The sequence below is a fragment of the Panthera tigris genome, chromosome B1, assembly GCF_018350195.1.
Source record: "Panthera tigris isolate Pti1 chromosome B1, P.tigris_Pti1_mat1.1, whole genome shotgun sequence".
NCBI lineage: Eukaryota > Metazoa > Chordata > Mammalia > Carnivora > Felidae > Panthera > Panthera tigris.
Genome location: NC_056663.1, coordinates 48542674 through 48570268, shown reverse-complemented (window position 1 = coordinate 48570268; position 27595 = coordinate 48542674). Strand labels below are relative to the sequence as shown.

General features: G+C 47.8%; 1 protein-coding gene across 1 annotated transcript; it reads left to right on the top strand.

The window, feature by feature from the left end:
- The first annotated feature begins 852 nt into the window (after positions 1–852).
- Positions 853–27595, top strand: TRIM35 (tripartite motif containing 35). Its single transcript, XM_042983515.1, has 6 exons — positions 853–1333; positions 13888–13983; positions 18542–18772; positions 22434–22456; positions 23277–23395; positions 24792–27595. The coding sequence occupies exons 1-6, from the start codon at positions 899–901 to the stop codon at positions 25367–25369; spliced, it is 1482 nt and encodes a 493-aa protein (XP_042839449.1). The 5' UTR covers positions 853–898; the 3' UTR covers positions 25370–27595.

Below are 27595 nucleotides of genomic sequence, written 5' to 3'. Positions count from 1 at the left end.
CAGGGGAAAGGGATCCTACATCTGAAGGCTGTAAAGTGATCAAACTGAGGCAGGAATGGGGTGTTGGAGAGATTCAGCCTGGATTCTAGTTCCCATAGCTAACTTTGCAGAAATCCTTAAATGTCTCTGGTTTAATGGAGGGGGAGGGGTCTGCGTAATGTCATAAGCACTTTCCATATTCATTTCACTTTAATGCTTATCTCATGCAGAAAAGAGCTGCAAATGGTGATCATTTTGCTCAAGACGAAATAAATCGTGAAAGATTGTGACATACCCACTTATGCAAGCACGGACCGGAAAAGTGTCTTTTTTAGAGGTCTTCCCACTACCCCCTTCTCTCACCTGTTTCCTCCTTATCCCAGGGAGCAGGAATAAGTCTCGCCAAAATAAGTAAACAACGAAAGCAAAAGTGGTAAACAGATGCTTAAGACTCAACCATTATTCCAGAACCAGGAAGTGGAGGGCTCGCTCTTCTCCAACCTCGCCGACCTGAGATTTCCAGAGATTCGGTGAGGAAGGATCTTAAATTTCATTCCCATTTCAAACCGTTAATAGGTTTCCAATGACACGGAAGCCCTACAGCACAACTGGGCAGCTTCTTTCTCCCTGAACCGGGCCAGACCGCAGAGGACAGGCGGAGACCGACGAGCACCCGCGGGACCGGCGGGAACCGCGAAGTACAGGGTCCCGCCCCGCTCTTCCGGGGTTTCCCTGCGCCGACTGGAATTAGGGCGGAGCCTCCAGAGCGCGTCCCTCGCGATTGGCCGGCGCCTCTGTCGCTCAGCGCGCCGGACGGAAGGGGTCGGGAGCCGCCCCGCGCGGGTCCCGAATCCTCGAGGTGGGTGGGTGGGAGGGGTGGGAGTCAAAGTTACCGGCTTGGGAACCGGTGGCCACAGCTATGGAGCTGGGCCCCGCCGTGTCCCCCGGGCCTTCCCGCTCCTTCAAGGAGGAGCTGCTCTGTGCCGTCTGCTACGATCCCTTCCGCGATGCCGTGACTCTGCGCTGCGGCCACAACTTCTGCCGCGGGTGCGTGACCCGCTGCTGGGAGGTGCAGGTGACGCCCACCTGCCCGGTGTGCAAGGACCGCGCGGCCCTCGCCGACCTACGCACTAACCACACCCTCAACAACCTGGTAGAGAAACTGCTGCGCGAGGAGTCCGAGGACGCGCGCTGGGCGGGCCACCGATCCCCGCGCCTCTGCCGCCTGCACCGCGCCCAGTTCAGCCTCTTCTGCCTCGACGACAAGGAGCTGCTGTGCTGCTCGTGCCAGGCCGACTCCCGGCACCAGGGGCACCGCGTGCAGCCAGTGAAAGACACTGCCCACGACTTTCGGGTAAGAGCGGCAGTGTGCGGGAGGTGGCCGAGAGCGCACGTGGCGGCCGCGTCCCGACCGGACCTCGGCACCCCTGACCCCGCGGCTCCCGTCAGAGCTGTGTGCCCAGACCTCGCCCCTCGGACTCCGCTAACCTACAGGGGGGTCGGGCCAGGAGGCCTGCGAGGGGAGAAGAGGGAAAGTAAACAGGAAGTGTGGGAACTGGGGTTACACGTTGTTCTCAGGACGGCCCCACCCACTTCTGAAGGGCCGAGCCCCTGCACCAGTTACCCCAGCAGGGTGTGGCTCAGGCCCATTTGAGAAGCACAGGAGTGGGTAAAGCCCAAGCATCTTGGAGCTTAGGGCAGTCAGGTTAGAGGTGCGGGAGCCCAGGACCTGGGGAGCCAGGGATAAGGTCTTCCAAAGTGGGTCACATACTTCCCGGAGCTGGCCCTATGTATCGAGGAGGAGTGGAGAGGCTTTTGGCCCTGGCCAACTGATTTATTCTGGATCACACTCCGCACCCCAATGCCTAGAGTTCCAGTGGCTGTAAATAAAGTGAGGAATGTATAGGGCAAAAGTAACATGGAGAATACTTTGGTATAGGAAGGGGAAATGATCAGAAAGTAAGGATTAGCCATCTCAGGAGTTTTCACAATTTTTGACCTTTAGCCCATGGTTTTTCCATTGTGATCCAGAGCACTCATATGTATGTGCCAATTGAAACAGAAGTTCTGTGAAAACGTCTATTGTACTCTGGCATTGGCTGTTATTTTATTTTTACTGATTGATTTAAAAATTGCACAGGGTGTGAAACACTATTTCCTTAGCTGTTAACACATGGGTCAGACCCACTGGTTAAGCTGGTAGGAAGCTGAATGTATTGAAAAGGAGGTGCGCTGGTCTCCAGACCCTGTTTTCTTTTCAATGCCTTTTTTTCTTTTCTTTGTTTTTTTTTTTTTTTTTAAGCTTATTTATTTTGAGAGAGATCTTGTGTGCATGAAGGAGGGATGGGCAGAGAGAGAGAGAAAGGGAGAATCCCAAGCAGGCTCCACACTGTCAGCGCAGAGCCCAATGCGGGGCTTGAACTCACACTGTGAGATCATAACCTGAGCCCAAATCAAAAGTCTGATGCTTAACAGACTGAGCCATCGGGGCACCCCTAATGCCTTTCTTAAGAAATATTGAAAGTTGGTTACAGTTCCATTGCACATTTTGACAGAGTTCAAGTAAAGGGGAATGTTAACAGAACACATGTTTGAATACCACAGTAACTTGCCAGAGGGATAACCCTGTAACGCCTGTTGCCGTATTTAACAGTGGTCCGCAACAATGCTTTTTCCCATACTCTTCTGGCACAAGTGCCAGGTCCTGATTTGGTACAGCTAAAGTAAATACTGGGCATTCTGGGGGCTGGGGTTGAGGTGGGGGGGGCACCATGGATCAAGTCATGGCTCATCACCATGGGACTGGCACAGGTACAGAGCAGGAAGATGGGCAGGGGTCGAGGCCAAGAGCACTAAGGCAGAACCCCCAGGTCTGGGCTAAGCCGGGATTCACAGTTAGTGAGTCAGGTGCCAGGAAGCACATACGGTCTAATGACAACTTCCTGTTCATTCAGCAGATGCCTTGTACTGCTAGGTCCCAGGGATACTGCAAGACATGAGATAAACAACATGTCATACCTTCAGGGAGCTTGAAGCAGAGACCTGAGGGATGAGGAGGTGTTAGCCAGGTGAAGGGGGTGAGGGAGGGTATTTCAGGCAGAGGCAGCAGCATACATAAGGGTCCAGAAGCTGGGAGGCCTAACACCTCAGGCAGTAAGAGGATTTCAGAGTGGTTCGAGTGAGAATGGAGCGCAGAAGAGGCCTTGAGGCCATGAGGCTTGGCCTTTATCTTAGAGACTTTAGGGAGCAGTAGGAGGGTTTTAAGCAGAGGGATGATGCTGTCAGACTGATGGGCACCTAGGGTGACCTATGAGGACAGAGGGAGTCTGGTCCTGAAAGATGTGAGGAGAATGCAAGCCATGTGTGCTCAGCCCTTCGCAGGGTGGGACTCAGTCGTGCGTTAGGCACCCGTGTCCCAAGGACCTGTTGTGTGGTGTTCGGGACCTTAGGGGTGCTGAAGCCACAGAGGTAAGACCGAGCCCTCGCCCTGTGGAACTCGCACTGTAGTAGGGGAAGTGCTGGGTGACTGGGCAGGGAGCAGCATGGGAAGGCTGGAGAGGGGAGAGCAGGCTGAGGGGCTTCTGTTGTGTGCAGTGGGCAGCCCTGAAAGCTTCTAAATAGGGACTTTGTGGTGAGCTGTGTGTTTAGAAAGATCACTTGGGCAGTCACCTGAGGAATTCGGTAAAAATAGTAATCGAACCAGCCGACATTATTTTTTTATAAATTTTTTTGGTTTATCTTTGAGAGACAGAGCACAAGTGGGGCAGGGGCAGAGAGAGGGAGACACAGAATCCAAAGCAGGCTCCATGCTCTGAGCTGTCAGCGCAGAGCCCGATGCGGGGCTCAAATTCACAAATGGTAAGATCGTGACCTGAGCCGAAGTCAGACGCTTAACCGACTGAGCCACCCAGGCGCCCCCAGCCGACGCTTTTTGAGCGCTTACTATGTGCCTGGTGCTCTTGAGTGTTTACATGTCAACCAATTTAATCCTCACAAAAACCCTATGAGGTTGCATATTGGTCTGCTATTGCTGTTGTAATAAATTGCCACAAACACGGCAGTTTAGCACAGCACAGAAGTATTTTCTTATGGTTCTGGAGGTCAGAAGTCTTGAAATCCAGGTGTTGGCAGCACTACGTGCCTTTTGGAGGCCAGGACAGAATTTATTTCCTTGCCCTGTCCAGCTTTTAGAGGCCCCTTTCTCCATCATTCCAACGTCTGCTTCTGTTGTCTCATTGTCTTCTCTGACTGACTCCCCCAACTTCCTTTTAAAAGGACCCTTCGATGACTTGGGCCCACCTGGACCATCCAGGATAATCGTCCATCTTAAAATCCATAATTTCATCCTACCTGCAAAGTCCTTTTTGTCATATAAATAATGTATTCACAAATTCTAAGTTTTAGGATGTGGACGTCTTTATTCAACTTGCTACGCGTAGGTACTGTTCTCCCCATTTTACAGACAGCGACACTGAGTCTCAGGTGAAGTAACTTGTCTGAAGTCACAGGGCAAGTACTATATACAGTTCACCTGGGGCCTTGTTCAGCCCCTACTCTGGTCATGGACTTTGTGAGAAACTTCTCTGGTCCCTGGGGAAGACTTTCCCTGCCGGTTCTCTGTTCTAGGAGCTGTGAGGGCAGCCGATTATGTGTAGAAGTTTAAGAGGCTTGAGTGGGTAAGAACTGCCATCAGTGGGTGCCTACTGTGTGCCAGGCACAGTATGTCCAGCAGAGGACAGAGGAGTCCTAGCCCTTGGCTTCTTGGAGTCAGACATAACTGAATAACAATCACACTAATTAGGGGCATCTGGGTGGCTCAGTCGGTTGAGCGTCCGACCCTTGATTTCAGCTCAGATCATGATCTCATGGTCCGTGAATTCAAGTCGCGAGGAGCCTGCTTAGGATTCTTTGTCTCCCTCTCTCCCTGCCCCTCCCCTGCTCGCTCTCTCTATCTTTCTCAAAAATAAGTAAATAAACTTAAAAAAGTATATGTATATATAATCACCCTCGTTGTAGTTTCAGGGTGACATTCCTGTGAAGGACAGTACAGGATGTGACCCACTATGACAAGGCAGCCTGCTTTTGTCTGCTGGGGCATGGAAAGGAGTCTCTGGGGAAGTGATTTCAAGAGACCTGAAGGCTCAGGAGGAGTTAGCTAAGTGAGGGGCAGCAAGCCCCGGTGGTGGGGCAGGGGGCAGGGATGCAGAGTAACCCAGAGACGTCTGGACGGGGAATGAGGGCATCCAGTCCAGGACAGATCGCAAGGGGCACGAAGGGCATGTTAAAGATCTGAGATTTTGTCCTACCTACATACGTGGGGCATGAAGGAAGGAAGTGCTGAGATACCCAAACGTGGCATAAGTGTTTGATTTTTTTCTAATGTTTATTTATTTATTTATTTATTTTTTTTGAGAGAGAGAGAGATGGAGTGAGTGCGCACGAGCCGGGGAGGGGCAGAGAGAGAGACAGAAGATCTGAAGCAGGCTCCAGGCTCCGAGCTGTCAGCACAGAGCCCGACGCCAGGCTCAGACTCACAAACTGCGAGTTCATGACCTGAGCTGAAGTGGGTGCTTAACCAATGGGGCCACCCAGGTGCCCCACACGTGACATAAGTGTTTCAACCAGATCACTAAAAGTACATGTTGGGGCTTGAAGGGACATCCACCAGCACGTGTTTCTCAAACCTGAACAACGTACCCGTTCTTCTTCGGGGAGAAACTGTTCTAACACTGTGAAATAAAATATATTCCTTACATACAAACACTAAACTAGTGTAAATTCCTCCTATTCCACACATAGGCAGTAAAACAGACACACAAAACTTACAAATTAAGCACAAACAAAACAAAAATCAATTCATTTCTAGTTCAGATATTCATTACAAGGCTTTATTTTGCTGAAACTCAAGCGCTGCTCCTTCGGTGGCTCTGAGGCTTGTCTGGCAATACTCGTGATACCCCTTTACCCTTTTCTATGTGATGACTTGATTTGCCAGCCTCAGTTTCCCTCTTCGAAGAACCAAAACTTGGCTGTGATGTAATTGGCCTTCATCAGATCTAGCCTATCCTTTACCTATTAGGTGTATTTCTGTTCTTTCCCTATTAGGCCGAGACAATGAAAGTCGTATAGCTTGGACATTGTTAGCAAATACAGACTGGTCCTGAAGTTGTAGGAACTGAAAGCGTGTGTCGGCAGTGTTCATAAGGTGACTCAGAAAAGGTTTACCTTAGTTAGGGGTTTTGGTTTTGGTTTTGGTTTGTTTGTTTGTGTAGGTTATTGAATGAAAACACTAATTGAAAACTCTTCCTGGAAAACTTGCAGATCCCCAAATATACAGACTCAGAGCCATAGGGCACTGTGAGGAGATGATTCCATTTTACTAGTGAGAAAACAGAAACTTGGAGAGATACAGCAATTCGTGACAGTCGCAGGGAATGAAAAGGGTACACGCAGGATTAGAACTCAGATTTCCTGAGTCCCAGTCCAGTGTTTACTCTGCCTTGCAGAACCCCCACCAAGTCCCAGGCCTCGAACTGCCTTGTCCAGATCACTTTCTTATGCGTCACATGGGACTGACTTGAGAGCCATTCTCTGCCCTCCAGCTTCTTCTGCACCAGCCCCAGTCTGTTCCCCTTCTGGGATTACCTTCTTACAGTTAGTCTGGCTAAATCTTCATAAGCACACCGAGGGGAAAGGAAAAATGGGAGACTGGGTTGGAGTTGGATAGGAAAAGGATCTGGACGAGATCGAGTTGTCTTGGATGCATTTATCCTATGCATTTAAGAGGCCTGGGAAATAACCCGGAAGGAGAGTTAAGTCACCTGGTGCTAAGTGGCACTTAGTAGTGAGAGTTAACACATGCCTGGTGTGCTCTTTTAAGTACTTTACATGGATTGACTAGTGGGAACCTCACAGCAATCCTGTGAGCTAGGCAGTCTCATTCCTCTTACCCACATGAGAAAACCATGGGGCAGAGAGAAGAAAATGAATGCTCCTAATGGGGGAGCTGGGATTTGAACTTGGGTGGCAGGGTGCCAGAGCTCTTAGCTGCTGTGTCAGTCTGCCTGGAAACAAACATTTGAAATAGGGAAAGTAACAGGAACCAGAGGCAGATGCCAGGACACTGGTAATGGGCTGGGTAAACATGGACCAAGAACTGTTCTTCATTTTTACAGTGAAATTTCAGAGACATGCCTTATTTCTTAATTTAAAAAATTTTTTTTGAGAGAGAGAGAGGGGAGGGGCAGAGAGAAAGGGAGAGAGAGAATCCTAAGCAGGCTCCACACCCAGCACTGAGCCCAACATGGGGCTCAGTCTCACGGCCACAGGATCATGACCTGAGCCGAAATTAAGAGTTGGATGCTTAACCGACTGAGCCACCCAGGTGCCCCTCTAAGGTATGGAGCCTGACGGCCAGTGAGAGAGCTTTGCCAAAGTTCTCACCAGTGGTTAGTGACAAAGACACTATTTATAAATCAGGTCTCCTAACTTTCAGTCCAGGAGCCAGTGTGGAGTAGTGGAAAGACCATGGACGTTGGATGCACTCATTGACTGGGCAGGTAGGTAGTTACGCACATCCGCTTTGTGCTGAGACCTGGGGATATGCAGAGACAAGACAGTTTCTACCCTTGTAGGGCAAGCGTCCATTCCTTCTGCAAAGGTTTGTTTAGCACCATGTGTGGGGCGAGAGAACCTGGCCTTTCCTGGAAGCCTGCAGCCTTTCCAGGAAAGTGAGGTGATTATCCAGGGTAGTAAATGGGACCATAGGGTTGTACCTGAGAGCTGTGAGAGCCCAAGGGATGTACCTGAACTCTGCTGGGGAGATCAAGGCGGCTCCCTGAGGAAGTGAGGGGAACCTGAGCTGAGTTTTCAGCGCCACGTTGGGATTGTTGGACGGTGCAGACAGGAATCGGTCAGATGCAGCAGCATACATAGGGCCTCGGAGGACAGAAAATCTGGCTTGGGGCAGACATCCCTGGCTGCAGACATGACCCTAGCACTTTGATAAGTACTTGAGGGGTGCTGTGACCATCTTGGGAAATAGTATTTATTCTTTCTCTTACCTGCACCCTTCCCATTTTCTGTTATACCACATAGCACCTGTGTTAATGGATAATTTGGGCAAAATAACTTTGTAAAATCCTTAGAGTTAATTATTAAATATATTATTGAAACTTGCTGCTTAAAGAATCAAATTGTAATTTTTAAAATCAACGACGTAGACCTTATAATCACATTCTGAACCTTTTAGTGTAAATAAAAGCTTCCTGTTCTGCATGTTTATAACTAACCTTGAGTGTTGTAATTTGAAACTAAAATCAGAGCTCATTTGCTCCTTTGGGCTTGGGGCCTGGTCGATGCTCCACATGTGTCACAGGCCATTTAGCTCCATCCAGGGCAGTGATGACCCGTATGAGTCCCGACCAGGCTTCACACCAGAGCCCCCACTAGGAAGCCAGCAGCTTCTGCTCATTCAACACACTGTTTGGGCTATAATGCAGGTCCCTGAATGGTCAGTCCAGTTGGATACACGTATGTTGTGTGGTGTTAAAATCCGAATATCTAAAACAAATGTGAAAAGTGTATTGTTTAGATTCATTTGAATTCACTGTTTACATGCAGTATTTCCTAGATGAACCACAAAGTGCACGGAAAGGGAAAAAGTGGAATAAAACGTGCACAGTAAGTCCCCAAATAGGAAGAAAAGGAAATACTGAACAAGTGGGAGAAATAGGTGGTAGGTTGGATGACAAACATATTGGGTTATGTTAAATATTCCAGTTAAATGACAGAAGTTGTCAGAGAAGAAAACAACCTAGTTTTGTGCCACTTAAATAGGATTATGACAATGGACGGAAAAAAAATACATTTGATAAAGTTCAGTATACTTTAGTACTTAAAAAAAAATTAGCAAACTAGGAACGGAAGGAACCTCATTAATCTGATGAAATATAACTCCTGAAAAGCTTAGAGCTAATACCATATTTAATGGTGAAACACTGAAAGTTTTCTCATTATGGCCAGTTCTATTCAATTTTGTATTGAAAATTGTAGCTAATAAAATAAGTCAGGAATCATAAATAAAAGGTATAAGGTTAGGAAAGAGGGAAACTACACTAGCATGATCTGTAGATGACATGATTACATGTATCTGTATAGAAATTTCTGTTGCATAGGAAATAAAAAGATGCTATGGATAAATTATGAATATAAATAAGTTTAGACAGAATGCCAGTTGCAAAAAGATTAAAATATTTCTGTATATCAGTAGCAAATATCAAATAAAAAATACAGTGGTATAGAAAATTGAGTTTATAACAATAAAGGTAACAAAGATGCAGCTCTCTGGCCGGGTTGGGGGGGGGGGAGGGAGAAGTGGGGAACAATTTCATTGAGAGACATCAAAGACTAAATGGAGGATATACCATATTCATAGATGAGAAGACTCACTATTAACAGATGCCAGTTATCTCCAAACTGAGTGTAGAGTCAGTACTATCCTAATCAAAATCCCAATGCGATTATTTTGTGGAATTTGACAAGCTAATTCTAACATTCGTACGAAAACTTTAAGGGACAACGATTGCAAAAACATTCTTAGGAGATATTTATTAGGTCTAAGTTTATTTTACAGCTGTAGAAATTAAGGCTGTGTGATATTGGCAGAGGACAGACAGGTGGACCAGGGAAACAGACTAGAGAACTGGAAACATATCTGCGTTTCATGTATGGTAGAGGTGGCCTGTGTATCAGTGGGGCAGGCTAGTACTCTTAAATAATGGTTCTGAGGAAGCGAGCTCTCAGGTCATACCATTCACAGGATAAACTCCAGGTATCCACGTTGGACCCAAATGAGAAAGGAAAGCCCTAAAGCTTAAAAAATGATAATAATATAGCAAATTAACTTTGTGACCCTAGGGTATGGGAGTATTTTTAAAACTAATTCTAAAGGGTAAGACCGATACATTTGACCATACTGAAGTTAAGAAATACAAGCGATACAATAGAAGATACTTATTACACATCTAACCCATGAAAGACGTTGCACATTTACAATAAATCCCTACAAACCAGTCGGAAAATGGCAGGCAACTCCGTTAAAAAATGGTTGAAAGACGTGAACAGATATTAAAAAATAAATGCCCAATGGTTAATGAACACTTCATTAACATCGCTTGTGTGGTATTAACTGGTACAACTGCTTTGGAAAACGGTTTGGCGTTAATCTTCTAAAGCTGAAAATACACACACCAGTGTTTCTGCCTCCAGGAGTATTTTGCACAGAGACAAGTGTACGTGTGTATGTGATGTATGCAGGAAGATATGTGCTATTTGTATTACTTGGAGAGTGTCAATGACCCAACTGTCCATGAACACGGAATGGGTAAATGTGTATTCATACCCTGGAATACAGTGCAACAATGAATGAGTAAACTTACATACAGTAACGGATTTGAATCCTGTAAACCTTACATTAAGGTTAAGAAAACAAGACACAAAAGAATGCACACAGAATGGTTCCATTAATACAAAGTTCAGAACCGGGAAAAACTAAAGTATATTGTTTAGATTAAGGATGCATACATGGGTGGATAGAACTATGAAGAGAAGCAGGGAAATACATGCAAATAAGGACTCTTGTTTGCTGTGGCAGCAAGAAGGGGATACGATTCAGAAAGGACACATCCTGGGTGTGGTTACAGAGGTGTTCACTTTATAACTTTATAACCTTCTGTACTTAACCACATGTATGTGTATTTAAGGCACACATATGTTTTATGCCAAAGCAAATAAGTTGTCAACAACAGAGATTGAAAGGTAAAAAACAACTCTTTAAACCTGGGAGAAATTGCCGGGATTTCCTTTCATTGTGGGAGGAAAGCTCTCGGTAAGTGGCAAGAAATGTTTTCATTTTATAGGTTTTTAAATTTTCGAGGTAGACTTTATATACAACAAGATGCATAGATCTTGAATGTTGAATCTGAGGAGTTCTGACAATTATCCACACCCTATACTTGCCACCCCGAACAAACTAGAACATTTCTGTCATCCTGGAGAGCCCTCTTCTTCCCAGTCGGAGGCAACCACCTTCTGATTTCTGCCACCTTCTATTAGTGCTGACCATTCTTGAGCTTCACATAAATTTTAACAACTTACTCAATAATTTTGACAACTTACTCAACTCCTCTGGGCCTTCTTTTCTCCTTTGTGTAAGTGGAGTGTAGTGCCTGCCTCACAGGAATGTAAGAATTAAGTAGCATGATATTTATAAAGTGCTTAATCTGATGCATGATGCACAGTCCATGTCAGTAGTAACTCTTGTTACAAATAGAACCATTGGTGGATCTCATCAACTCACACCTCAGAGAAGGGTCATTTTGGGGTTGTTCTTTGCAGCAGAACTCTCATAGTGGTTGAAGTTTGGGAAAGGACAAGGGACTTTTGCGCCCGGCCCCCTGCCATCTTTTTTAGCCCGTAATCGAAGGCAGAGGGCTGGGCTGTGTTGTTTTGGGACCAGCACACCTCTGGGTAACGTGTGGGCAGTTCCTTCACACCTGTCATCCACGCGTATTTGGCACATCACAGAACTATTACGTGACTTTGTGACAAGACCTCTTGTCCCACAAAATAAAACATTAGGGTGATATTTTACTGGTCTTGTGGGAGGTTCATACTGATTTTATTTTGCTACTGGGAGGCTCACCTTAGAGATGTTATTCTACAGAAAATAATTTTTAAAAATCTGTTATATATTCTCAAGGAGATCATAAAAATGACCAAAATGAATAGAAAAGAAAACAAAATCTGCAGAAAATGAAACGAGGTATCACTTTTGGACTACGGCAGTTAGAAGAATGGGCTATGGAGTAAGAGACTGCCCAGTTATTGCTGCATAACAAATTACCTCCAAAAAGAGTGGTTTAAAACAGAAAATGTTATCTCACGGTTTCTTTGGGTCTGTAATCTGGGCATGACTTAGCTGGGGGTGTCTGCCCTCAGTCTCTCATGATGCTGCAGTCTCATCTGAAGGCTCGAGTAGGCCAAGGTCACCATTCAAGCTTGCTTATTTGCCCGCTCGTGTGGTTGCTGGCAGGATTCCGGTCCTGTCGGGCTGTTGGGTGGACGCCATCCTCAGTTCCTAGCCCCATGGGCCACCCCGTAGACTAGATCACAACATGGCAGCTGGCTTCCATCCAAAGTGAGCAAGCAATGTAGGGTGAGAAGGGGTATGCACAGGCTGTTGGTCCCCTATCTTGGAAGTGATCTCCCTTTGCTTTTGCAACATTCTGCTGATCAGAAGCAAGTTGCTAGGTCCAGCCCACAGGGAGGAGATTCCACCATGGCATGAATGCCAGAAGTGGGGATTACTGGGACCATTTCATTCATTCATTCATTCGAAGTGTTTATTTTTGAGAGAGAGAGACACACAGTGCAAGTGGGGGAGGCACAGAGAGAGGGAGACACAGAATCGGAAGCAGGCTCCAGGCTCTGAGCCATCAGCCCAGAGCCCGACGCGGGGCTCAGACTCACGGACCGAGAGATCGTGACCTGAGCTGAAGTCGGACGCTTAACCGACTGAGCCACGCAGGCACCCCTGCTGGGACCACTTTAGAGGCTGCCTCCTTCAATCTGCCCTCTGGTCCCCAATGATTCTTGTCGCCCCACCCCTGCCACATTCATAATATACTCACCCACTCCCAAGATCCCCAAACATCTTGTTACAGCATCAGCTCCTGAATCTCATCATCCGAATCAGGTCCAGGTGGGGATGAGGCTTTTGAGGACAAATCTGTATCTTCTATTGCTGCATAGCAAATCACCCCCAAAACTGGAAGCTTAAAGCAAAAAATTGCCCTATCTCACAGGAGGGAGGGATCACCAGGGGCCATCTTAGAAGCTGGCTATCACCACTGTCTAGATTCACATCCCTATTCTGCCATATACTAGCTGTGTGCTCTTGGGCTAGTCACTTCCTTTTTGTGTGCTTTTGTTTTTGTTTTTTAATTTCTAAAATGAGGCTAATAATATTATTCACCTAACAGAGATAATGTTATGATTAAGTAACATAATCTATAAAGTAATTAGCACCTTCCCTGGCAAATAGTAAATGCTGGCCATTTATAATTAATGCCATTAGAATTGTTACTATTTTTCCAAAGAAAAAAACCTGGTAAGCTTTCTCAGAATGATAAGTGAAAAGGTTAACGATGGAAAGAAATGGATAGGCCTTGAATACAAAAGGTAGGAATCCAACCTAAAACTGGTAGTGAAGTCCAAGGAGATCAGAGCAAGAATGGTTAAGTTTAAAAAAACAAAACTACTAAAACCAAAGTATTTGCTGAAAGCAGTGATGAAAGTATTTCACATGGCTCCTGTACCTGTAGAATATTGCCACAAGGTAGGGATGTGGGGAGATCTGTGTTTAGATCGGGCCCTGTAGGAATAACTGGACCAACCTGCCGTCAGATCTGTTCATTTCTAACTGCAGGCCAGTCCGGTTTAGAAAGTGGGAAAGGGAGCCTGTGAGCACATGGTCTATAGAACTGGCACACAGCTCAGGGGTTCTTGGCTTGCCTGGACCAGCTTTAGGCCTGAGCGGGATGCCCTTCTACGCTGTACTGTGGCCAACTTGCGAGGGAACAGGCCCTGTCTTCCCATCTGTACCAGGTATGAAATGAAGGGGCCGGTTAGAAGGGATCTGAGAGCACTTTATGCTAAAAATGCCGGATTGGAGGTCAGGGCTATAGGACTTCCCTTTCTGCTGTGCCCTGCAGCATGTGGACAGACTGGGTTGAGTAAACGGTTGAGTTGTGCCCACACTGACGTTGGACTCCAGTTGTAAATGGGGTGTGTCACCCCCTGCCTGGCCTCCAGCCCTAATGTACCTCCTTCTTGTATCTCACGTAGGCCAAGTGCAGGAACATGGAGCATGCGCTGCGGGAGAAAGCCAAGGCCTTCTGGGCTGTGCGGCGCTCCTATGAGGCCATCGCCAAGCATAATCAGGTGAGTGCACTGGCTGAGTGGGGAGATTAGGGACACCTGGGATATGGGGGGAGGGGAGAGGGGAGAGGTGAGGGTGGGCCCACCCGGACTGTGGGTATGGACACAGAATCATCCTTCCCTAACTCTGAGGGTCTAGCACGGTCATGTCCTAGGTTGCTGATTATGGCTGCACCGCCATGGCCTCTCTAAATAGCTGGGCACAGGCCACGCCAGCAGCCACGGAAGTGGCTTGAAAAACTACCTGTGCCATCTGCACTGTGCTTTCAGTCTAACTTCAACACGTGCTGCACTTGACCATCCAACCCAGCTGCTCAAGCCAACGATGACCTAGGGCTCTTCAGCTCCTCCTCTTTCCCTGTTACTCCCCGGGTCCACTCCATAGCAGTCCTGTCTCCTCTAACTGCAAGATACATCATGTCCACCTGCCGTTCTGTTTCCAGCATCCTGGCCATATCTCCGTTGTTTCTCACCTGGCCGCGTACCAGGGCCCCAGCCTTCTGCCCTTCTGCCCTTCTGCAGTCCGTCTCCACGGAGTTGACTGATGTTTTAGAAAAATACGTTGATTGCGTCACTCCTCTGCTTAAAACTGTTGAGATCACACAGTCCAGACTCCTCACCGTGGCCTTCACGGCCTTCCCTGCTCCTCGGTTTCGTCTCCTCCCATGCTTGGCTCCAGCCACATTGGCCTGCCTTCTGACCCTCACGTGAGCTGTCTCCTCCCGGATCTCCCATAAGGTGCAGTTTGTCATTAGTATCTCAGCTCAGACGTCCCTTCGGAGAATCGTTCCCTGATTACCCTACCCAAGCAGCCTTCTCCTTTAGTTGCTCTCGTATGTCCCCATTTTGTGTTCTTTGGAACACTACGTTACCTGCAATTAACTTCCTATTTTTTTTTTTTAATTTATTCCCATTAGAATGTAACAAAAGCAAGCGCAGTAGTATCTGAGAGGATTCTTGGCACACAATAGGTGATCAATAAGGGGTTGTAAGTTGAATGAGTGAATGGTCTCCCCTCTCTCCCCACTGTCATTGTTTATGCCTGGGCACCCTCTCTTCCTCTGAGTCCTGTGCAGATTGGCAGCCGGGTTTCTGATGGGTTGTCCTGGCTTTGCTCTGTCACCCCCTGGGTGAGTACTTCTACTAAGTACAGCTCAGCTGAGGCCTACCTGGCTTGGGCTGCCTGGCACTCCCCTTCCATGCCCATGTGCCCACGGGAGGGGACTAGGCTTGAGAAAGAGCCTCCTTCACATCTGGCCAAGGAGTTTCCCCGAGCCGCAGAGCTGGTGGAATAAGGTAGAAGAAAGGATCGTGAAAGGTGGGTGGCCAGGGCAGTAACCGCAAAGCCGACCTACTCCCAAACCCAAGCCTTGTCCTCCAGGCACATCCCTCACCCCCTGCAAGCTAATTCCCTCATCTGCGGAAAGAGAGCGGCCTCGTCTTACTAGAATGTTGTTAAACGTTCACTTGAGAGGATGCATGTGAAGTGCCCAACAGAAAAGTCCTTCCAACAACTCTCGCGTCTTATAGACCATCCAGCTGGATTTGAGAGGTGTTTTCACTGTTGCAGTGAATCATTTTGTCATACCGTCAGAGCCAGAACACACGTTGAGCTTCCGATCCAGACAGGAAGTGACTGGAACCTCCCACCCTGTTCCGATCCAGACAGGAAGTGACTGGAACCTCCCACCCTGTGGTCAGAACACTCATAGTGAGTTGCTTTTCCTGTGGTCGCTGTGGAATCCTGGAGCTCTGCCTCTGTGGCTTGAGCTCCTTTGTGGCCAGCCCCATCCATTCATGTGGCTGGCCTCGTCGGGACTACAGTGGAGGTGCCTGGGGCATGTCCGTAGGTCCAGGTGCTAGCACCTGTCTGCCCGTCCCAGGCGCTGTGCAACTCTCGCGTGGCCAGGTGTGAGATTCCAGGACTCCTATGTGATTCATGCTTTCCCCCTGAGTCCAGTCTGTGCAGGCTGATGAGGGAAGTGAAGGCTTTGATGTTTACCCCTTCAAGGCTCCGGATTGCCAGCCGGCAGGGTAGCTAGACTTGACTCTGCACTGGCAGGGTTTTCCTGCCTGCTTTTTTATCTTTCTGTGGGACAGAAATCCTCCTGCATTTCACTGTCTCTCCCACCACGCACAACCCATCTTTTGGGCCTGGTATTTCAGCAGTACCCTCCCGTTTGCATGCCTTTGACAGTTAGTTTGTACACCGGCTCACGAGTATAAAGCCATTTGTGTTTCTTCTGTGAACACCAGTTCACATGCTTTTTTTTTTCCCTTGGAATATTTGCCCTTTTCTCTAGTGGATTCATAGGAGTGCTCTGTATATTAAGAATAACAGTCTGTTATCCGTTGCAAATATTTTTCCTCACTTGTCATTTCTTTTTCAGTAAAACACTTTTACCTTTTCTGGGTCATTTTCACTTTTTCGGTGAATATTTTGTCACATATTGTCAGAGCCATGAGCATATTATTCATCATGTACTGAACTTTTCAATCTCAAGATGAGATAGTGACACACACACATTTCTACCATTGCTACCACACACATTTCGAGTTGTTTTTCCAGTGGTCATCTTGGAATTTTATTTTTGTACTTCACTTTATAAGTAGTCTCTTGCCATTTAGAACTTCTCATGTTTAGGGCGCCTGGGTGGCTCAGTGGTTAAGCATCTGACTCTTGATCTCAGCTCAGGTCTTGGTGTCAGGGTAATGACTTTAGGCCCCATGTTGGGCTCTGTGCTGGGCATGAAGCCTACTTTAAAAAAAAAAAAAAACAACTTCTTATTTTTATATCCATTCAACGATCTCCTTTGAGGCTTCTCAGTGTTTTACTGCTGTACAAAAGGTCTTTTTCATTCTAAGGTGAGAAATATTTCTCTGCTTTTTCTTTGAGTGCATTTATGGGTTTGTTTTAACTTTTAAAAAGCTTTTTGTAGTTACGATTAGGAGTGTGCGTATCGTTAATGATTTGGTGTTTTTTTTTTTTAATTTTTTTTTTAATGTTTATTTATTTTTGAGACAGAGAGAGACAGAGCATGAACGGGGGAGGGTCAGAGAGAGAGAGGGAGACACAGAATCTGAAACAGGCTCCAGGCTCTGAGCTGTCAGCACAGAGCCTGACGCGGGGCTCAAACTCACGAACCGCGAGATCATGACCTAAGCCGAAGTCGGATGCTTAACCGACTGAGCCACCCAGGCGCCCCAGTGATTTGGTTTTAAAGTAAATACTTCCTACTCTGTTGGGAAGCCTCTGGATCAGACAGATTTGAAGTCTTAAGATTGGAAGGCAAATAAGTTTTATTTATTTATTTTTTTTAACTTGTTTTATTTTTTAAAATCTACATCCAAATTAGTTAGCATATAGTGCAACAATGATATCAGGAGTAGATTCCTTAGTGCCCCTTACCCATTTAGCCCATCCCCCCTCCCACAGCCCCTCCCGAAACCCTCAGTTTGTTCTCCATATTTATGAGTCTCTTCTGTTTTGTCCCTTGCCTGTTTTTATATAATTTTTGTTTCCCTTCCATTATGTTCGTCTGTTTTAGTCTCTTAAAGTCCTCATATGAGTGAAGTCATATGATTTTTGTCTTTCTCTGACTAATTTCACTTAGCATAATACCCTCCAGTTCCATCCATGTAGTTGCAAATGGCAAGATTTCATTCTTTTTGCCAAGTAATACTTCATTGTATATATCTACCACATTTTCTTCATTCATCCATCGATGGACATTTGGGCTCTTTCCATACTTTGGCTATTGTCAATAGTGCTGCTATAAACATGGGGGTGCATGTGTCCCTTCGAAACAGCACACTTGTATCCTGTCAATAAATGCCTGGTAGTGCAATTGCTGGATCATAGGGTAGTTCTATTTTTAGTTTTTTGGGGAACCTCCATACTGTTTTCCAGAGTGGCTGCACCAGCTTGCATTCCCAACAAATAAGTTTTAAACATCGTTGTTATTTGCAAGGCACTTGGGTGGCTCAGTCGGTTAAGTGTGCAACTTCAGCTCAGGTCATGATCTCACGGTTGGTGAGTTTGAGCCCCACATCAGGCTCTGTGCTGACAGCTCAGAGCCTGGAGCCTGCTTCAGATTCTGTGTCTCCCTTTCTCTCTGCCCCTCCCTTGTTTATGTACTCTCTCTCTCAAAAATAAATTAACATGCAAAAAATTTTAAAAATACATTCAAAAAATAAAAAATGGTTCTTACAACAACAGTTCATTTCTGCGATTTAGTATTTCCCTTGCTGTTGTGCACCTAACCAAGATACAGATTAGTGTGTGTTGAGGAGGATCCAGACTATAGGCGTCATCTAGAAGCAGTGATTCAATTTGAGATTTCAGTTTATCAGGAAAATCTCATTATGCCGTGTGCTTTCAACTTACAACTCTGTGCTGATAAAATTGTACCTGCATTTTACCTGTCGGGGGGTCTGCTCATGGTTTCCTTTGAAAACAGAGCTCCTTTGCTAGAAACCTCCGAGTCACACGGCCAGGCGCCGGCCAAGGGCTTCCATCCGAGGCTGACCCTCTGTGGCTCCGTCCTGCTCTCTGCCGCAGGTGGAGGCTGCCTGGCTGGAAGGGCGAATCCGACAGGAGTTTGACAAGCTTCGCGAGTTCCTGAGAGTGGAGGAGCAAACCATCCTGGATGCCATGGCCGAGGAGGCGAGGGAGAAGCAGCGTCTGGCTGAAGGGAAGATGAAGCGGCTGGCAGAGGACACAGAGGCTCTGGCCCATGAGATTGAGCGGCTGCAGGTGGAAATGAAGGAGGATGACGTTTCCTTTCTCATGGTGAGGGGCTTGCCGCCTGGCTTCAGTGACAGGGACCAGGTGTTCAGGAGCCGGTGGGGAGCCAGAGGCCCCCGGCCCTGGCCCACCCCATCTTCCCATAGTCTCGGGGTGCTGGGCCCTCAGAGCCCTCGAAGGAAATTCTCTGACCGTCAGGAGGCCAAGAGGGTTTTCATCAGAGTTCACTTCTCTCTGCCTCTGTCTCCTTTCCTTCTCCCTGGCCCTTCCTCTCTTGTACTCACTCTTGCTCTCTTTTCCTTTCTTCTCTCTCTGCTCCAAATGGAGTACTTGGTAAATAAGCTTTTTATTTTGGATTAATTTTAGATGTATGGAAAAGTTGCAGGGATAGCCCTGAGTGCCCCCATACGCCTCTCCTCGTTTGTCCCATTGTCGAAACCTTACATCACCTTGTGGCACATTTGTCCACGGGAAGCTGACCTGGGTGCGTTGTAATTAACTAATGTCCAGACTTCTTTGGAGTCACCACTTTTTACATTACTATCCTCTTTCTGCTCCAGGGTCCCATCCAGGGGCCCACAGTGCATTTAGTTGTCCCCTCTCCCAGTCTCCCCTGGTCTGTGACAGCTTCTTATTTTCTCTGTTTTTCATGACCTTGGCAGTCCTGAGGAGTTCTGGCCAGATGGCCTGTTCTCCCACCTGGGTTTGTCTGATGTTTTTCTCATGATCAGACAGGGGTTATAGGATTTTACAAAGAAGATAAAATGGAATATTCTAGAGTTATACAATTATTTTAACTTTTTAATGTAAATATGACATTTTGATATTCTCTATTGTTTTAAGAAAAGGGTGACTTTGGGGCACCAGGGTTGGCTCAGGCAATTGGGTGTCAGACTTCAGCTCAGGTCATGATCTCACAGTTGTTGAGTTCGAGCTCCGTGTCAGGCTCTGTGCTGTGCTGACAGCTCGGAGCCTGGAGCCCGCTTTGAATTCTGTGTCTCCCTGTCTCTCTGCTCCTCCCCCACTCACGCTCTGTCTCTCTCGTAAAAAGAATACACATTAAAAAAAATTTTTTTTTTAAATAAAAGGGTGACCTCTTTCTCTCTTTAAAAAATATCTATTTAGTTGATTTTTTTTCTTTTTATTGCTTTCATCCCCTGCCTCCTGCCCCCCATGAGTCACTAGGTCTTTATAGAGATGTTTCTATAATGGAAAGCTAGTTTGGAAATCGATTAGGATGGTGAGGTATCTCCTCCACTTAGAGAACAGCCGAACCCTCTGGAAAGGGGACTCTTTGTAGAGTGGATTGAGAAGGGACAGGGACATCTTCCATTCAAGCTGGGTGGGTGTCACATCCCCACCAGGGACTGTTGGGGTTCTCTGCCTCATACAAAGCTTTGAATCCTGATGTCTCCTGTCTCCAAAATGCCCCTGATAATAAAATCATTTGGTGGATTCTAAAAGTTAGATTCCTTGCTGTTTCTGTTTAGGAAATTGGGAGTGTCGTCTTGCCCAGTGACCAGTGTGCTTTCAGAGATGCTTTTATGACCCTTTTTTTTAAGCTTATGTATTTATTTTGAGAGAGACAGAGTGCAAGTGAGAAAGGACCAGAGAGAGAGGGAGAGAGAGAATCCCAAGCAGGCTCCGTGCTGTCAGCACGTACCCCAAAACGGGGCTTGAACCCACAAAACTGTGAGATTGTGACCTGAGCCGAAATCAGGAGTCAGATGCCTAACTGACTGAGTCAGCCAGGTGCCCTGATTTTTTCTTTTTTAATGTAACAGTTTTATTGAGATAAAATTCACATATTGTATAATTCACTCATTTAAAATGTATAGTTCAGTGGTTTTTACTGTAGTCACAGAGTTATACAGCCATCACCATAATCAGTCATAGAATTAGTTTTACCTCCCCAACAGAAACCCCGTACTCTTTAGCTGTCACCCTCCTATGCTCCCCCTCTCGCCCCACCATCAGCCCTCAGCAAACGCTAATCTACTTTCTATCTCTAAGGTTTGCCTAGTCTGGACATTTTCCATAAATGATTTCTATAAATGGAATCACATAACATGTAGCCTTTTGTGACCAGCTTCTTTCACTCTGCACATTTTGAAACTGTATCTGTTGCAGCATGTATCAGTACAGGACTGAATAATACTCCGTTGTATGGATATGCTACATTTATTTACCCATTCATCAATTGGTGGACATTTGGGTTGCTTCCACTTTTTAGCGATTATGAATCATACTGCTATAAACATTCATGTGCAAGTTTTTGTGTAGACATATGTTTTTATTTCTCTTGAGTATGTGCCTAGGAATAGATTTACTGAATCATACGGTAACTTGTAAGTTTAACCGTTTGCCAGGCTGCTTTCTAAGCAACTGCACTGATTTTATATTCCCATCAGCAGTGTACGAGGGCTAACTTCTCTACATGCTTGCCAACGCTAACTTTCTTTTAAAATGTCTTATTATTTTTAAATTTTTATTTTAGAGAGAGAGCGTGAGCAGGGGAGAGAGAGGGGCAAAGGGAGAGAGGGAGAAAGAGAAAGAGAACCCTAAGCAGGCTCCGTGCTGAGCACGGAGCCCTGTGTGGGGCTCAATCCCGTGACCCTGGGATCACGACCTGAACCAAAATCAAAGTCGGACACTCAACCGACTGAACCACCTAGGCACCTCCTGACTGTTTTTTAAAATAGCCATTGCCGTGGGTGCAAAATGGTATCTCACTGTGGTTTTAATTTGCATTTCTTCAGTGGCTAATGATATTGAACATCTTTTCATGTACTTGTTGGTCATTTGTATATCTTTGGGGGAACTGCACATTCAAATCCTTTGTCCATTTTTTAAAGTGGGTTGCTTGTCTTTTTGTTGTTGAATTGTAACAGTTTTTAGGCATTATGCACACTTCGCAGGTATGTGATTTGTAAATATTTTCTCCCATTTTGTGGGTCATTTGTTCACTTTCTTGGTAACTTCCTTTGAAGTACAGAAGCTTTTCCTTTTGATGGAATCTGGTTGGTCTGTGTTTTCTTTGCTGTTTATCCTTTTGGAGTCATATCTAAGAAACTATAATCCAGGGTCATGAGTTTTATAGGCTTAGCTCCACATTTAAGTTTTGAGTTAATTCAGAAAATTTTGGGTGTGGTGCAGGGTGGGAATCTGTCTTCAATCTGTTGCATGTGGACGTCCGGTTGTCCCACTGAAGACCATTTACCGAAGACCATTCTTTCCCCAATGAATGGCCTTGGCACCCTTGTAGAAAACCAACTGACAGTAAATATGAGGGTTTACTTCTCGACTTTCAGTGTCCGTTAGCTCTGTATGTCTGTCCTTATGTTAGTACCATGTTGTTTTTACTACTCTTGCTTTTAGTAAGTGTTGGAGTCGGGATGTGTGAGCCACCAACTTTGTTTTTGCCCAAGATTGTTTTGGCTATTCTGGCTCCCTTGAATTTCCATACGAATTTTAGGATCAGCTTGTCAGTGTCTGTAAAGAAGCCAGCTAGAATTTTGATAGGAACTGTATTGAATCTGTAAATCAGTTGGGGGAGCATTGCCATCTCAACAATGTGAAGTCTTCTGGTCCATGAACATGGGATGTAGGGCTACTTTTGAGATCAGAAACTTACTTTTTTTTTTTTTTCCTGTGCTTATGGCTCTGTTTTTTGTTTGTTTGCTCGTTTGTTTGTTTTTTCTTTTAGAAACACAAAAGCCGAAAACGCCGGTAAGTTGCCAAAGCTGATGGAGGGGAGGGGAAGAGCAGGCAGAAATACCAGGGGTGCCAGCGCCAGTGGCTCCAGGGCCAGGCAGGTAATGAAGCCAGCTGGGTATGACCCAGAGGGAGTGGTGGGGACTGGCCAGGTGGACAGAGCCCTCCTTTGAGCCATTCCACTTCCGATTTATGCTGGTGAAGTGTTGTTTTTCTGAGTGTGGAAAATCACTGTCCGTTGTGTGGGGAGAGAATGTGTCATCTTGCACATGGCTTGTATTTCTCAGGGGGCCATCCCAACGTTTAAGCTTATTTCTTGGTTAGCCCCTCCCTCTGAGAGCCTCAGGGACACACTGGTTTGTGTTGATGTCTGTTGGGCTCACAGCGATGAACTGTATCCCAGTCACCGCTGTACAAAGATGAAAGAGAATGCTTTGGAGAGTAGGGAGTTTCCCGGCACCGAAGGTGTTCAAAGCGAAGGCCAATGATACGTTCAGACATTGGGACTAGGGGACCCTTATGGTCCCTTCTGACTCAGACATCCCATGAGCAGATATGTAAGTATGCTTTGTGCCCTCAAGAAGGGGAACTGTGTCTGAGAACCTCCTATATATATTTATCCCAGCTGGGGCAGGTTGAGCCCGAATACTGAATCCTGCAGAGAGCTAGGAGCAGCCTAATTGGCTACTGGCTCATCTCCCATCAGAGCCCAGCCCAGGTTTGTCATGGGTAGGATGGCCAGGGAATGAGTCCTGTCGCCCGTGGCCGGCTGACCCAGTTAGGCCCAGGATGCACGGCCCCAGCCCTGCCCACCAGGCCTTCCCTCCCTTCCCAGCCTCTTCTGCACCATGGAGCCAGAGCCCGTCCAGCCCGGGATGCTCATCGACGTCTGCAAGTACCTGGATTCCCTGCAGTACCGCGTCTGGAGGAAGATGGTCACGTCCGTTGAATCTGGTGAGTGGGGGTGCGGGCAGGGTTACAGGAAGGGGGGGGGGGTACTTTACGTGAGGCACAGAGCCAGCTGCACTCCTCTCTTTTAGCTTCCCATCCTGTCGGACCTTCTCCAGCCTCTTTCAGACAGGTGCCTGGTGCCCTCTCCACCCCCAGCCCCACCACTCAAAACCCTCTGGCAGAGCTCCTGTCTTTGGGTCCTGACACTTGGCCACCTCTGCAGAAAGAGGAGCTGGCTGCCCTCTCTGTTCGGAACTGGACCGTGTAGGTAATGGAAGGTCTCCTCCTTTCAGGATCGCCTTTCCAAGGTGATACCAGGCCACGCGAGTCACTGTGTTGGGCGCTATGGACTGAGTGTTTGTGTCCCCTTACATTCGTAGGTTGAAGCCTCAACCTCCAATGTGATGGCATTTGAGGTGCGGCCTTTGGGAGGTGATTTGGGTTACATGAGGTCATGAGCATAGAGCCCCAGGATGGGGTTAGTGCCCTTACAAGGAGAGGCACCAGAGGGCCGGCTTCCTCTCCCCTCTGCCCAGTGTGAGGACACAGCAAGAGGCAGCCGTCTGTGAGCCACGAGGAGGGAGGGCCTCACCCAAACCAAAACACACTACAGCCCAGCCTGACTTCAGTCTCCAGAACCATGAGAGGGACATTTCGGTTGTTGAAGCCACGCAGCCCGGGGTATTTTTGTGTAGCAACCCAAGCTAAGACATGATTTTGTAGGGAGAAATGTAACCCAGAGGGATGTTACGTGCTTCTCCAAATCGTCATGGAATTTTGTGAGCACCCGGGGCCCCTGCTCCTGTTGGTTTCCTGTGGCTGCTCTAACAAAGGACTGCACACTGGGTGCCGTAAAATGACAGATTTACTTGCTCTCGCAGTTCCAGGGGCCAGAAGTCCAGAGTGCTGGTGTCGGCAGGGCCGTACTCCCTCTGAAACCTATAGGGAGGGCCTTCCTTGCCTCTCGCTGGCTTCCGGTGTTGGCCAGCAATCCTTGGCCGGCAGCTGTAGCCCTTGGATCCCGGCCCTTGTCATCACCTGGCCTTGTCCCCTCGTGTGTCTGTGTCCCTTCTCCTTTCTTTGGCAAGAACAACAGTCATGTTGGGTTAAGGTCCCACTCGGCTCCTGTCTGATGTCATCTCAGTCACATCTGCCATGACCCCACTCCCAAATAAGGATGCCTTCTGAAATACTGGCGGTTAAGACATCCCCATCTTTTTCGGTGGGGTACAGTTCAGCCCATAACCCTGCCCCTCAGCCCTGGACAGCTCCCTCCACGCCCTGGGGCCAGTTGGGACACAGCGGGTCACTTTGGGGGGATGGAGGCATCAGCTGGCGTGGCAGGCAGGCAGCACCTAAGGTTTGCTGATTCGCCCCCGCTGTCCCCCTCTGCTCTCAGTGCCTTTCAGCTTCGATCCCAATACCGCGGCCGGCTGGCTCTCGGTGTCCAATGACCTCACCAGCGTCACCAACCACGGCTACCGCGTGCAGGTGGAGAACCCGGAGCGCTTCTCCTCAGCGCCGTGCCTGCTGGGCTCCCGCGTCTTCTCGCAGGGCTCCCACACCTGGGAGGTGGACCTGGGGGGGCTGCCCAGCTGGCGGGTGGGTGTGATGCGGCTGCAGCAGGACGCCGGCGCCGAAGGCCACTCGCACAGCTGCTACCACGACACCCGCTCGGGCTTCTGGTACGTGTGCCGCACGCAAGGCGTGGAGGGAGACCACTGCGTGACCTCGGACCCGGCCACGTCAGCCCTGGTCCCGGCCATCCCCCGCCGCTTGCGCGTAGAGCTGGAGTGTGAGGAGGGCGAGCTGTCTTTCTACGACGCGGAGAGCCACTGCCACCTCTACACCTTCCACGCCCGCTTCGGGGAGGTGCGGCCCTACTTCTACCTGGGGGGCATGCGGCGGGACGGGCCTGCCGAGCCTCTGCGCATCTGCCCCCTGCGGATCACTGTCAAGGAGGAGCTGGATGGCTGAGGTTGGCCCTGAGCCAGATGGATGCTGCCTGGGACCGGGTCCGTGGTCCTGCTGTCTTTCTGCCCTTCCTCAGTCCACGTTCACCTCAGTACCTCTGAACCGACTGCCTCTGCCAGCATCTTCCTGCTGACCTGTCTTGTCCTTTTCCTATGGCTCCAGGCCCCAGACCTTCTCCTTCATTTCTGGTCCCTTCTCTGCCCACGGTTAAAAGTCATCCAGGAGACCCCTCACTCCCCAGAGCCATGGCACCTTCAGGATGTGAATTTTCTAAACCCTAATGCCAGGATTTCTGGGGATGACATTTGCTTCTAGAATGGGCCTGTTTTTAAAAAAATTTTTTTTAATGTTTATTTTTGAGACAGAGCGTGAGGGGCAGAGAGAGAGGGAGACACAGAATCCAAGCCGGCTCCAGGCTCTGAGCTGTCTGCACAGAGCCGGACGCAGGGCGGGCCCAAACCCACGCACCGAACCCGCAAGATCATGACCTGAGCTGAAGTCAAACGCTTAACCGACTGAGCCACCCAGGCGCCCCTAGAATGGGCCTGTTTTAAAACGTAGGTTTTATTATCCAGGTATGGCGAGGCCAGTGGACCTGGAGAGGGCCGCAGTTGAAAAGAGTTTGTTATTTACAGCTCCCAAGACGAGGGCCCCACCGCACCTTTGGGAGTAGCCACACAGGGCAGCATCAGGGGAAGCATCAGGGTCTGTGAGGAGGCAGGGGGAGTTGAGGAAGCACAGGTTGGAGACTTTATTGTGGTTTCGGTGATAGGAACAGGTGGGGCAGGGCTCTGGGTAGACGGGTTTGAGATCTTCTAGTTTGAATCATTTTGGCAGGCTCTGGGACATAGGGGCTGTCCCCAGTTGTCAGGGATGATCCAGAGAGGAACCTTGGCCCCCAGTGTGAGAGCCAGATAAAAGAAGTGGTTGGGGGTATAGCTCAGGATGGGTTGGTTTGCATATGAAGGGCGTGCTCACCGGAGAGTTGATTGCTTTCTCCTGGGAGGAACAGGTTCCCCAGGCCTGTGAGGCCCCAGATGCCAGAGCCTCAAGAATACAGAAAATAAGAAAATATAGTTCATACAGGGTTGCTGCTGTGGCTTTGGGGCAGGACCTGGGCTCAACTTGTCTATCACTTTATACCAGTATTTTAAAACTGCTCCCCAGGATCCCCTGTGGTCCCCGGGGAATAGGCAAGGCTGCCCATCAGATTAACTCTGATTTATCTATTGGCACTTCTTGGACTATTTCACTTAAAAAACACTTTTTTTTTTTTTACATTTTAGCCTTAAAAAGTGACTTCTACAATGCAAGTGGAAAAAACCCCCACAATTTTAAAAAGCACAGTTTAGACCCGTTCCTTCTCTGGGCTTCAGTTTCCTCATCTGGGGATGAGATAGGAGGACTGGGAAATTATGTCCCGTGATTGCTGTGGAAGAAACAGCTCTGATTCGTCCTCATAAAGTAATGAGGGACCCCTTTCATTCAGGTCTGGGGTGAGAAGGGCAGGAGATGGCCTCGCTTGGCCTTTGCTGCCCTCCCTGGCCTCAGCTGCTTGTCTTACACCCTGTCGCCTTTCGTGTTGTCATCCTGATTGCTTCTGCCCCCTTTCAATTCCTGTCGTGCCTACAAACTTGCACCTCCATCTTCTTCCTTGCTCATGCCTGCAGATAAATGTTGATTGTCTGCTTGCCCTGTCCCAGGAAACGGCGTGGTAGGAGGAAATACTGTCCCGTGGGGGTGGTGGTCTAATCAGGGGGCACGTTCCCGACCGAGGACTCGAGTTCTTTCTTCCCCCTGTGCCCCCGCCTCACAGAAATGGGCTTTTAAAACAGAAATGACGACTCAGAACTGAAGCGTTGTCAACGTGATGTGTACAATCGGTAGGGGCCACGGGGAGGGACGTGGTAGGAAATGCCACTGGGTGAAGGGGGCTGGGTTGGAATGTTGGCTGACTGGCGTGTGCAGGCGGGAAGGCACTTGGGCTCATTGACGCTCAAGGCACTTTGGTGACCAGCACCTGAGACCAGTGTGCATTCTCTTGGTGTTTATCTAGCCCATCAAATAGAATCTGCAAAAATCTTGACCTGAAATTATTTTAAGTTATAATAAACTTTTAAAAATGTTTTTTTATTTCCAACGTAGATAGTGGAAGGGGTTTTTTAAAGAGTGCAATTTGGATAGCCTAGGCCTCTTTTTTAAAAAATAAAAATGATATTTGAGCTAAAA